This window comes from Hippocampus comes, unplaced genomic scaffold (genome assembly GCF_001891065.2).
Source record: "Hippocampus comes isolate QL1 unplaced genomic scaffold, H_comes_QL1_v1.1 scaffold74, whole genome shotgun sequence".
Classification (NCBI taxonomy): Eukaryota; Metazoa; Chordata; class Actinopteri; order Syngnathiformes; family Syngnathidae; genus Hippocampus; species Hippocampus comes.
In genome coordinates, this window is record NW_017804812.1 from 643,836 (window position 1) to 656,302 (window position 12,467).

Below are 12,467 nucleotides of genomic sequence, written 5' to 3' on the forward strand. Positions count from 1 at the left end.
TGAGACGCAAGTCTCGTCTGGATGCTTGCGGGGTGCTCTCTGCTGGTCCCAACGGGGCCGGGGGTTGAAGAACCTGTAAAACCCAAAGGATCGCGTTGAAATCAAACTTCGTTTCATGTTGGGGAGGAAACATCGGATGACTTTCTGAGGGCCGCGATAACTTTTCCCCCTCAAAGTATTCACTGTATATCGATCAACATTTCGGTCTCAAACTCCAGCACAGGGCCCGCCATTGGCAAGGGGAAACAATAAACCCGATTTCGCTTTCCAATGTCAGCTAACAGCAGTAAGAATCATTGTAAAATTCGACCGCAAACTCGCAAGAGGCTCGCGCCAGTCGTCGACAAGGTCTTTACGAAACGTAAGGGCGCCGTCTACTGGTGACCAATAGGAATGACAAACCTTCGACTGAAGTGGCTCTCAACTTTGCAAGTACTGTACAGTCCCACCGAAAAAATACAACTCTGGGTACCTTTATCAGGTGCTGTCTCACCATGTTGGTCTTTGTCGTTGTGTTTATAATCCTCTGGACGAATTGGAACTGGGAAAGTCAACTCCTTTTGCATACCTGTCAACCTCGGCTAATAGCTGCCCTTATCAATGATTACGATTCCACCTACAAAACAACAAAAACCCTTATAACGGTTTACCGCGCATGCGCACATCATGCTTTATCAATCCGACCGTAAACTGCGATGAAAAAAAATATACGATTGAGGATTACTTTTGCTGGTTTGCCGTAGACATCGACGACGGCATTGTCGTTGGCTACCAGCAGGTGAGAAGATCAGGATTTGAGCCAAAATGGTCTTTGTGAGATCGGTTCACAAATTTTTTTTCCCGTATAAAAGTTGTGATACACCGTACATGATTTGAAATGATAAAAAAACGTATAAAATACGGGGAAAACGTACAAGTTGACAGGTATGAAAATCGCACAACAGACAGACAACAAATACGTCTTTCGGAGCAATGACCCATTTAATACACTCACACTGCAGCTTTGCCATAAAGTGCAATCATAAGCATTTGAAATTTATGCCAAAAAACAAACCAACAAACAACATAACTGATATTTATAGCATTTCTTTAAACTGGACATTAATATGGATTGCTATGGCAAAAAAAGAAAAAAAAATGTTTTGAGACATCATATGGCATTGGATTAGGACAGAAAAAAAATGATTGTATAAAAAGTAAAACGGTTGTAAATAAAAATCCTTGGCAGCGACAAGTAAAGACATCATTGATGGGTTGCTCCTCAAAATTAGTGCTTTGGAATACACGCGTGAAACTGCCCACTCACCTTCAATGTAAACAAGTTAAGGCCAGTATCATCCCAAAGACGATACTATGAACTGAATGATCTCAGAGCTACAATAGTGAATCTCTCATAAGGCTCATTTCAAAATAATACAACCACATAGTTTTTTTTTTTTTTTTTTTGGTATGTTACTTTTTTTTCCACTCCTTCCACATTATTAGACCAAATTAAAACAAACATTCTCTGAGGAGCTCATCGAGGAGCTCCAGATGTGTGTCTACCTATGAGGAGAGTTAAGGAGGCACAGCATTTGGGCTCCAGTTATGTCACAATGTGACCCCCCCCCAAAAAAAAATGGTGGCATGTAATACAAAAAGTGACCACCAACAAGACGAAGCAAACGAGGAGCGACACGTCGTCACAATAAGGTGAAGAAGGGCACACTTTGGTGAAAGTGAAGGAACGGCGAATCCACGTTCCCTCCGCGACGGGAGAGACCACAGGACAACATTTCGAGAGTACTCCCGGGACACGTGAACCCCCCCCCCACGCCGCAAAAAAATATCGATATAAACCAGCAGATCACAACAGACTGAAAAATAGTCAAGATATATTGTAGAAAAAGCAAGAAGAGCTGTACTTGAACACTTCTGAAGTCAAGAACTGTCATCCACGAATCCTCCCCCTGGAAAGTGTTTGTTTGCCTTCTTCATTGCTTTGCATCCGTTACGGGAGAGTCCGGCAAACGCGCGTGTCGTCGTGGCTGCGACTGGCCGCCTCGATCCTCAGCTGTCGGACCGCCACGTTTGTCGCGCCTCCACTTCTTCCGACACCACCAGCAGAAGTTCACAGTTCTTCCCTCGCAGCTGCTGGCGGAGGAACTTCCTGGTTTGTCAGTCAGGGTTGACAAGAAAACACAATGGCCTCCGTTAAGGAAAATAAAACGGAGCTGTTGCCTAGCTTAGCGATGACATATGGTCGCGGGACATCCCGGGCGACCCTCACCTGAGCTCATCTGGACTGCCGATGGGTTGAGGGCCACGCAGCTTGGAGTCCAGGTTGTAGTAGACCCCCGCCACTTCTCGCACCCCGATCCAGTGCTGGCGTTTAAGCGGAAGCTGCAGAGGTCCCCAGCGCAAATTGGACGGAACGTTGAGAATGAAGCCGGTCACGTTGGACAGCTCGATGCTGCCGACGTCTCTGGGATGGAGGAAAGACAAAAGCTTGTCACATCCCGTTTACCGATCGCGGTATTGAATGAACACGGAGAGACATGAACAGACAAAGAAGTGACGTATTTCGACTGATAACTATTCGTATGACCAGGGCTACCAATTTGCAATGCTGGTTACCCCGATTTAATTTTTCATATCCAGGTGATGTCATGTGGAACCCCACACAAGCTTTGCATTTGCTCCCGGTTAAATTCTGCAGATGTGCCTCATGTTTTGGCCCGTTGATTGATTTGCAGTCATGTCTGTGTCGAAACAATGAAGCACCACTCGGGTTAATCATTGGTCCGTTTTGGCTCGGGCCAAACAAAAGAACAATAGGGCTTTTCTGATAACGGAGAGAAGCGCAACTATGATTGGAATCCCGAATCAAAAAAAAGAAATCAAACTGATTAAAAAAACAGAAATGGAGCCAAATGTCACTTGAGGTTACGTTGGATCGGTGAAGCAAAGTCATGTGACGGCGCTCGGGGGGCGCCAGCTTCTGCGGCAAAACAAAACAAATAGGCCACGCCAGCAATGCTAATAATAAGTGAAAAAATATATAATCATAAGTAGCTCAATATAACAGACCAGAGGTCACATTTTTTTCTTCCAAACAAAAATAATCAAATCAACAGAATGCGTGGTTAACCCTTTCAGGGACAGCGGTTACTACAGTGGATAGTTAATCATGTGATCAGGTTACAGGTTGTCCTGATTGGTGCATGAAAGGGTTAAAACTCATGACCTGTCCCATCTGTAGCTTTCAACAAACAACTGAGGACAATTTGGCCCACCATCTTCCTTCAATTCCCGTTTCACCCACCTCCTTTTATCCCACCAAACTGCCTCAAAGCCTCGCGTCTGCAAGGCGGCCATGATGACGTTCACGTCATAGTTGCCGTTTCCCAGCATGCTCTTCTTGTGAGGCGTCACCAGAGTGCTGGGCGAAAGCCTGCGAGAGGATCCCATTAGCCGCATTTCATGTGTAATGAGGGGAGTGGGGGGACTCGTTGACAAACGTCTCCCCTTACCTCTGGTAGATCTCCTGCAAGGTGTCCCTGCTGAAGGCCGACCCGTCCTGGAAGACGTTATTGAGCGCGTGCAGGGCGCACAGCTCCCGCCGCTGCTTCTCGTGGTAAATCGCGGGATGCCCCGCCGAGGCTCGAGGAAGCTGCGGCGTCATGAGCATGCACGTGAAGGTGGGAATATCCTGCTGCGGATCCCTGCCCTTGTGCTCCTCCGCTCCCACCGGCCCACCTCCACATTTCTGCTTGCTGACCTTCCAGGGCATGCAACCCAGGTCCTGAAGACCCCCTTTGCTCTTACCCTTCCACTCGCCACCTGGATATGGCGTGCTGCCCATCCCGCGTCGTTCGCCACAAACCTTCGAGTCGCTACATCTGCATCTTGTCAACCATCGCCATGGTAACCACTCCGCTGCCTGGACGAGAGGAGCTTTGGGGTTTCTGATTTGATTGAAGGAGAAGTGAGGGTTCACGCCTTTATGGAGATTGACGCTATGCCTTGAATGGTAATTTTGGAAGGCATGGGAAATGGTGGACGTGAAGAAGGGAATCCTCTCCGAAATTGAAGATTACGCCTCGTCCGCAGTGACGACCGTCTCCATCCTCGATGTCATTTGGCGTTGATTGATTCTACCAGCTTATAGTTTTTGTGTCCTTTGCTCCATCACCTTGCTGCCAAACTTCCACTGTTGTGGTAAACAAAACCAAGAAACACACACACACATACACACACACACATGAAACACACGAAATAACTGGACCGAGAAAGCCCAACAGCAGCACTTAACAACAGTCCATTAAAAAAAATAAATCACAAATCTCGATTTGGTCAGCAGACCCAAGCATGACAACATAAACATCCTCAGCAGCTTTGGAGGAAGCTGCTTGCTCATTTAGCTAGCAACAACACAACAGCCTCGCAAAGAACCCCACCACACACAGATTATAGTCTTTTCCCACACTCAGAATCACAAAATAGCCTTCCAAAAAAATACATGTCCAGAATGGAGCCAAGTCGCAGCAATGACAGCTCGGGCTTGTCTTGTGCCTGCACGACGTGACAAATGTTGTCTTGAGCAAACAACCCCTACCGCCTCCTCTCTCACTCTCTCGCTCTTTTTTTACGTTCAGTAACTTCGTTTTGGGGCGACGACAACTTACCGAACCTCTTGTGTGTGTCCCCTAGCCGACTGTCGCTCATAGCTTTGCGGGCTAAAAGCGGACTCTTGTTGTTTTCCCTCAAGGCAGTTGCCTCCTTTGTCTTTTTTGTCACTTTTCACCAAGTGGCTCCTCCGCGGTGGCTGCGTCTGTAGGCGCGCATGCGCACTGGCGTCACTCCGGCTCCATGTTGCCGCGACTGCGTGCGTCACTCAGCCGAGGGAGGAAAGAAAAGTGAACGAAGAGGGCCGAACCACACCTTTCCACCTTATTGTTTCATTGTCGTGACGCAATCAAAGTCGGTATTCAAAAAAAATCTTTTGTGGATTCATTGTGCACCCAAATACTATTTACAGAAGGCCAAAAATACATATGAAGTCATTTCTGAGAAAGGCAAGCATATGTGCCCCCCCCAAAACTGAATTGTGACTGCTTTGCCCCTCGTCTTCTGTTTTGTCTGTGCAGATTTCAGCCTTTATGTGCTGCCATGACAATCTAAACCTGTCCAGAGCTTTCAGAGTCAGTAATGTTGTAATGCTTTTGTATATTTAAAAAGATTATCAATCGGACGGTGCCTTTAAATTTAGAATTTGCCTCACAGGGCCAGTGAGCTGGCTCACAAATACTTCAGCATTTTCCCACCCCCTTTATTTCAGGGGTGGACAACTGTCAGATCGGTTCTGTGCCATCCTTGAATGGCAATTTTGACGAGAGAGCCCTTTGGACCCGAAAAAACAAAACTGAATGTGCGTATTTTGTTCTTGAAAGTAAAATTCTCATGGATGCATTTGTGCTCCAAAAGGGTGAGTGAAGAATTCTTTAGGCCTCTTGAATTATGTGTTCCATACGAAACAATTTCACTCAATGAACTGACCATTCCGCTTTGGTTTCAGACATTTTTGCACGATGTTTTCCAACGGACCATCACAGGCGACTTTCCACCAGTTCAACCTGGCAAAAGGCATCATCTGAGTATGTCACCTTAAAATGGCATTTCAGCTGTCTTTCCACATAAAGGAAGAGCAAGTCCAACCATTCTCTTGTTTCCCACCAGCGCGCATAGTACGGCCTCTGTGTAGCTAATCAACATAGCAATGTGGTGTGAAACTGTTGGAATGTAATCTCCAACATGACGCATCTTTCTCACTCTCCCATCGCCCCAGCCAGCTCTAAAGATTATAGATATACACACACACATAGATATGACATAATGATTTCATAGCAACGCTGTGTATCACATTATCTACATGTGTTCCAATTTTGAGCTCAGTGCAGAGGTCATGTCGGCTAGCAGCTTCTCTCGGACGCGTTCGTCCATCCTTTGCAGCTCGTGGACAAAATGTCCCCTGAGCCCCTTCAGCTCGAGGACACGCCCCACCAGCAGCCTGCGCGTCACCTTCTGCTCCTCCGGGGACCGATCCCGCCTGGTGTCCAGCAGCTCGGGTCTCTGACCGCAGAGAGACGTCAGTCCGTTCACGCCGCCGGCGTCCCTGTCCAGCAGCCGCTCCAGAGTGTGCCGTCGACCCAGGCGGTCTGCGTGGGTGAGCACGGGGACGATGTGACCTCGGATGCCATCTCCGAACAGTCGCAGCGTGGCGTGGATCGCTCGCATCGCCTCCTGTTGCGGCACTTTGCCGGAGTGCGGCGCCTGCATCACCAGGAGGATGGCGTGAGGGCCCGGAGCTGCTAGCTGAACGCTTCTCAGAGCTTCTCTGGCTCGAGTCATTCCCCCCAATGACGCCCCCAAGAGATCCGGCGTGTCGATGACGCTAAGTTCCCTGCTGTCCACTATGGCCCTTCTGATGGTGCTCTCGACGAGAGGTTCTTCTGGTTCTTCTGCCCAGCAGTCCAGCAAAGTGTTTACCACTGATGTGCGTCCTCCACCGGCGGGGCCCACCACGATCAGTCTGAGGCCTGCTTTTATGGGGCTGGAGAGGTTCAGTCTCATGGACTCATTCTCCAAATACCCGTCACTGGACCCTGCAGAGGTGTCAAGGTCACTTTCGTGAAGTACTTTTTTTTTTAATCAATATTAATCGCACTGAAGTGGATCAAGTAAAAAAGTCAAGAAGATGAAGAACTGACCTGTGATGGTTCTGATGATAGGAAGCATCCACTGGAATTTGGCGGAAAATGCTGACGGAGGAGGATTCATGGATACAGTATTTTGGTTATCACTTTTTTTTTTATAAGGTGTACTTTTTCCACTTTTTGTTTTGGAGACTGCGATGACTGGAAAAGTCAAGGAAGTGTGAAGAGTGATTGATTACCTTTGATAAACTTCCAAATTTGAGACAAACATTTACACAGGCTCTGGATTCCTGCAAGACAAACCAGAGAGGACACTTTGTTGATGCGCCGACAGTTAAGCCACGATAGGAATTCATCCCAAGTGATGATTGTTGGCACGGCGTACCTCGGAGGGTCCCCACGACGCGGCTCACCCAGCCCCAAAGAGCCGACAGACCTGAGCGACACAGACGAGCGTAACAATCGCGGTGACCATTCTCATTCTGAACAGTACGTCCGGTCGAGTCGACTCACCGGTTAAAGAGCAGAAGAGACGAATCGGCCATCGGATCAGTGCGGGAAGGGCTGCGGGAGGAGGACAAGACAGCTTCGAGCGGGAAACATTGCTTCGACTTGCCAGAAACGCTTTCAAAGTATTTTAGAAGCTAAATATTTGTTTTGTTGATACATTTGACGACATTTCCATGTAGGGGCTGTACTCACTTTCCTTGCCAGAGCTTTGGACATTTATGGTTATGGGCCGATTGGCCAGACTGACCGCTTTACATTCCAGCCAAGTGTAATTTTCGGATGTCCAATTAAAAATAATTCAAGGTGAGACACTGATCAATCAATATATCAAATACCCCGACTAGTGGATGAGTGCAAGCCGATTCACTTTCTCGTCTTCTATCTGCACAGCGACGATAACATGACTAGTCAGTGCGAGGGGAATCTTTCCGTTTTTCCAAAAGAAGCTAACCGATGTGTCATCGCGTGACTGACTCTGTGAGAATCTGTACAGAAGATACCCCACCACGGTGTAAGCGCCCATCTGGGCATTGCTGCTGCTCAGCCACCAGCCTGAAGAGACAAAAAAATAAATAAATAAAGTGACTCATGAAAGATATATTTTGTGACCGAATTCACGTTTCCTTTAATGTTCACTTCCTGAAGAGCAGGTGTGCCAATACCTTTTGTCGACGTTCAGTGAGTTGATCAAATACGAGTGTCTTACCTGTAACGGCATTATCTGTGTTGTTGGCTTCGCATTTACAATCCATTTCACTCCAGTAGATTGCTGACCCTCGTCCACAACACAACGTGAGAGCACACCCAGTCTGCAGTTAAACATTCATTTGAAAAGATCAACAAGTGGATCAAATGAGTTGCAATTTGCAGAGGAGTTGTTCAAAAGTCTGCTTTACCTTAAAAAAAAAAGATTGGCCTCCTCCTTCTTTTTACTAAGTTAGACTTTGATCACACTTTGACTGTGATCTCTTCTTTGCCTGCGCGGGCCTGCCCACCTCCCAAACAAGAACACACACACACGAGCTGCTTATGTTCAGGCGCCGTGCGGCCAAACAATGCGGCGTTAAGCTTGTCACGCAGCAGCCGTTCTTTCCTCGAACACACCTTTGTGGGACGAGTTGAACTGGAAGTGTCGCCATGACGGATTGCGCCGCCGCTCAAATATTCGAGATGTGGAATGAGTACAAAGTTTTATTTTTGCAAAGCGTCATCAAGTAAATCAGATCACATGCCAATGCAGATTTTTTTTTCCTAAACAAAAATTAAGACTGCGTTCCTGTGGCCGATTAAAGAGATGAGCAGTGAGATTCCAGCATGTGTAGTCCTAGCAAGCACCTGAGGACGTCTGAGTGACACCCCGAAGCAATTTCAGTCATTTAAAACGATTGGTCACACGTTTCCAAAGTAGATTCGCAACCGCAATCAAGCATAAATGACCCAGTGAATGGAAAATGAGCACGGTGTGTCACTCATGTGGCCAGTTTGTCAACCAGCGCGTCCATCAGTTCCTGCTTCTTGGTGCCAGTGGTCCGAACGCCCAACTGCTTGCAGGCCTCCTTGAGCAGCGGCACCGTCATCTTTCCCAGAGTGCCTTGTTGGATGCGCGCTCTCAGCTCATCTTCGGATACCGCCACTTTGGGCTTCTTCTCCGCCGTGCCGCCAGCTTCTGCTTCAAGTCACGACAATCAACAACGTAAGAAAAAGAGCGTGCTAAATACTTGCACGATTCGGGAACGAGCACGTCTAAAACTTTCCGCACGACTTCACTGCTGACCTGCTTTGCGTTTGGCGGCTGATTTGTTGTCCGGGTTGTAGTCCGCAGGGTAGACAAGATCTTTAAACTCCTGGACCAGAGGGCCCAGCCGGCGGTCAATCTGGTCCACCTTTGGCACTGGAGAACACAGCAAATCGAAATGAAATGACTGCTCAACGGACGGCAAATTTGGTGCGGCTTTGTCTTACTGATGAGGTCCTCGATGTCGTCTGGTGCCATCATATCCAGAGCCAAGGCCTCCAAGTTCCTGTAGTGTTGCTGGAGGACGGGATTCTCAAATGCGTCGCTCCTGCAAGACGTTACAAAGGACGACCACAAAAAAAAAAATCAGAATACTATCTGTGGTTGTCATTCGAGGTGAGCGTTTTCGATCGAATCCCTGACCTATACTTAAAGCGCAGTTTATGGACAATCTCCCTCATCTTGTCCACCTGCGTTGGAGAAGCGCACGGAGTCTGCGGGGGATCCAGATTCCGCAAATCATCAGCATACGGCAGGTAAATGACATTAAAACCTGTTGAAATGAGATGAACGATGATTGCCCGCAATTGCCCGCTTGCCGTCGTGTGCGCCAGTAAGGTCGTACCTGGCGGCGTGGTCTGTACCTTCCCCTCGTCTAACTCCTCTTCCTGAGGCACCAAGGCAACAAATCGAGGCGGGTAATTTCTGCGGGAAATGCAGCGGCACAGAGCAAAGACGTTCCTCTCGACGCATTTTGTCAACAGTGCCGAGAACAGACAGGAGCTTCCTGGGGAGGAAAAAAAAAAAAAAAAAAGAGTATCATTTAATATTTTCTAAACTTCTGACTTACTGACTTCTGTTTACGCCACACTTGTGAATCTGACTCATTCACTCCCAAAGACGTATTTATACGTCTTTTCAGACTCCGCGCTTCAATCCCAGGTACTTATTTATACAGTGTATATTTTTTTCTACTCTTTGAACTGTGCTGTTACCTTTCACCTCGCCCTCCGCGGGGTAGAGGAAGACAGCCGGACGAATATGGTGGTGCACTTTGAGCTCTTCCATGGCTTTGAATCCGATCAAAAACAAACCGGGATCATCAAATTTCTTGATGGCGTCCACTTCATCTTTCTCCATCACAATCTGCTTGTTGCCATACACCTGCAACAGGAAAGGCGGGGGGAGATTCCTATTAAAAAGACTTACGGGTGAAAAAAAAAATAAGTTGCTAATTTCAAGAAACCGTGTTCCTACCTGGGCTTTCTTTATCTCGCTGGGCAGCAGCAGGCTTCCCGTTTCGGTATGGAAGGTGCGAGATTTGCTGCGGACGGGCTCGTTACTTTCCCTGTACAGCCTGATGGCACCTGGTTTCCGAGCGGTCACGGCGACTGCGTACATTCCCACTGCGACATTAACACCCTCGCCGAGACACAGATTGAGCCTAAAGATCAGGAAAAGGCGTCGAGAAGACGAGAGGGAAATGAGCACATCAGCAAAAGAACGACTCGAAAAGTGTGGCGTTGGAACCGAAACCGACTTGGCCATCGTTCTCTTTTTTTGCTCTTTGGCCCGCACTCTCCTCTGGAGGTCTGCCAGTTTTTCACAAGGCTCATGCTGCAGGCCCAGCTCGCTCTCGTCCTCCGGCGGACTTATGACATCACGGAAGAAGAGGGAGACGTCGAAGCCACCCGCTTTCATCAAGTGCATTAGCTCTATGACGACGCCTGAAACAAAACAAAAAATAGGCGGATAAACGTATTGGGACACCACAGAAACCTTGCCACAATTTCTCTACTTCCAATTTGGGAGCATATAATTGTCCAAAGTGTCTTGGTTCAATGAAGAGCGACGATAACATGGTTCTAAACCAACCCAATTCATTAAATCAAAGTTAAATATGTATGTTCCAAGATATTTGTTGTTGTTCACATGGAGTAGTAGTTCATTAAAGTAGTGACGCCTTTCGATCGCACAACAAGCATTTACTACTTGGGACCCACCAGTTTCTCTGAGGTCACTGGCTTGTGTGCGAGCCTGTCGATCTTTGACACTGTCGCCCCCGTGTGGTTGATCCCTGCATGTGAAGATGAGGAGGCGTTTGTGCCCGAGCCGGAGCTTGCAGTCCCGGTACAGATTGGCACAGCACCACAGGGCGTCGCACAGCGATGTTTCGTCACTGCCCATTGTCTCTGCTGCCAAGAGGGCACCCTTTTCCCCCCGTAGCGCATCCACCTGCTGCACTCGCTTTGCACCTTGGATGTAGAGGGAGATGAGCGATAGATAATTGAAATCAGTCCAACCTTAAATCCACGTAATGGTCTTGTTCAAAAGCAAAAAGACATTAAAAAGACTTGTTCCCAAATTTTTTAGAAGCTGAAAAAATGTCTCACCAAGTTCACTCAAGTTGTGGTAGACATAGACGTGCTTGAAAGATTTGGTTGGGTCTTGGCTCTGCTTGGTGCCATAGAAAACCAATGCTACGAGGTCTCCGCGACTGCTTATGATCTTTCTGGTGTAGACGCTGCGCACGACCTACAAGAAATAAAGCCCTCTTGACTCCACGTGCAGGATGGAAACAGACTGCGTGGATGAGTTACTTACTTGCATGGTCATGTCAAAATTAGTCGGCTCCCCATCTTCTCCTTTGATGAACATTTCTTTTGAAGCATCCACCAAGAAAACGAGACAGTCTCGTCCTGTGACTTTGTAATCTCCTGATAAAGAGACAAACGAGTATGGCGAAAACTCCCACACATACAAAAAAAGACCACAATTCAAGTGTCCAATGCAAAGACGTGCAGTAGGTTATTGATCGCACCTTCTGGTTCCTCTCCTTCCTCCGGTGCTTCGCCGTCATCTTCATCTCGGAAGTAGGCGTTCCATTCTGCCATTGTTGATGCCTGTCACATGTTAAAGAATGGCACAATAGAGTGACTCGTAACATTTCTCGTTTGTAACTTACCCTAAAATCTTAACCGTATTGGTCGCACAAGGGAGTGGAGAACTAATGGGGTGACGTTCGCGTGACTGACTAAATCCATTTCTACGCTACGAAGTAGGTTAGCTAGCTTCTGATTAGCCGCCAAAGATTTACTCGCGTTGAGACGTGGTTGCGACGTAGACTCGATTGCAGTCTCCTGGCGCTTGAAAACTATCGAGTTTCCTCATGGAAGTAGTTATTTTAGACGAGTAAAATCACTTACCGACTTCACAGTAAAGAGTTCAAGCAGTGAGTCCAAGCAGTCCAACTACCACGACGAGTGGTGCAGAATACCGCGCCTCGCCGTTGATTGGTTACATTTTGTTCAACCAAGAAATGGACCAATCGAATTGCAATAGGCGGGGTTATGGTTTCAGGAAATGATTTATTTTGGGCGAATAAAGTCACCTATTCTGGTTAATTCGTTGTACAATTAGTTTGAACAAACCGCAACAGATTCAGCAAAGAGGTTTCCCGACAAATTGTTTTGTTCTATTCAAAGATAACAGCATCTCCAAGAAAAACGGGACCTCCCGCTGTTAAG

General features: G+C 47.5%; 3 protein-coding genes across 5 annotated transcripts; all 3 read right to left on the reverse strand.

Annotated features, from left to right (window-relative positions):
* Positions 1-958: 958 nt before the first annotated feature.
* josd1 (Josephin domain containing 1) lies at positions 959-5,133 on the reverse strand. 2 transcript variants are annotated; one of them, XM_019864849.1, is made up of 5 exons: positions 4,668-5,133; positions 3,513-4,192; positions 3,305-3,433; positions 2,270-2,464; positions 959-2,149 (listed from the first exon to the last, which is right to left on the reverse strand). In XM_019864849.1, the coding sequence occupies exons 2-5, from the start codon at positions 3,842-3,844 to the stop codon at positions 2,050-2,052; spliced, it is 756 nt and encodes a 251-aa protein (XP_019720408.1). In that variant the 5' UTR covers positions 3,845-4,192; positions 4,668-5,133; the 3' UTR covers positions 959-2,049. The 2 variants fall into 2 exon arrangements, with proteins under 2 accessions (XP_019720408.1, XP_019720414.1); XM_019864855.1 differs by lacking the exon at positions 3,305-3,433.
* Positions 5,134-5,405: 272 nt separating this feature from the next.
* Positions 5,406-8,283, reverse strand: LOC109512820 (GTPase IMAP family member 2-like). Its single transcript, XM_019864838.1, has 8 exons — positions 8,102-8,283; positions 7,912-8,014; positions 7,680-7,757; positions 7,209-7,259; positions 7,081-7,131; positions 6,935-6,985; positions 6,750-6,800; positions 5,406-6,644 (listed from the first exon to the last, which is right to left on the reverse strand). The coding sequence occupies exons 2-8, from the start codon at positions 7,955-7,957 to the stop codon at positions 5,908-5,910; spliced, it is 1,065 nt and encodes a 354-aa protein (XP_019720397.1). The 5' UTR covers positions 7,958-8,014; positions 8,102-8,283; the 3' UTR covers positions 5,406-5,907.
* Positions 8,284-8,383: 100 nt separating this feature from the next.
* On the reverse strand, positions 8,384-12,236 carry xrcc6 (X-ray repair complementing defective repair in Chinese hamster cells 6). 2 transcript variants are annotated; one of them, XM_019864780.1, is made up of 13 exons: positions 12,147-12,236; positions 11,762-11,843; positions 11,545-11,657; positions 11,334-11,475; positions 10,944-11,195; positions 10,481-10,667; positions 10,198-10,384; positions 9,936-10,104; positions 9,566-9,727; positions 9,364-9,493; positions 9,168-9,268; positions 8,980-9,096; positions 8,384-8,874 (listed from the first exon to the last, which is right to left on the reverse strand). In XM_019864780.1, exons 2-13 carry the CDS (start codon positions 11,832-11,834, stop codon positions 8,675-8,677), a joined length of 1,833 nt encoding a protein of 610 aa, XP_019720339.1. In that variant the 5' UTR covers positions 11,835-11,843; positions 12,147-12,236; the 3' UTR covers positions 8,384-8,674. The 2 variants fall into 2 exon arrangements, with proteins under 2 accessions (XP_019720339.1, XP_019720348.1); XM_019864789.1 differs by having other exon boundaries at positions 8,384-8,871; positions 12,147-12,235.
* Positions 12,237-12,467: the final 231 nt, after the last annotated feature.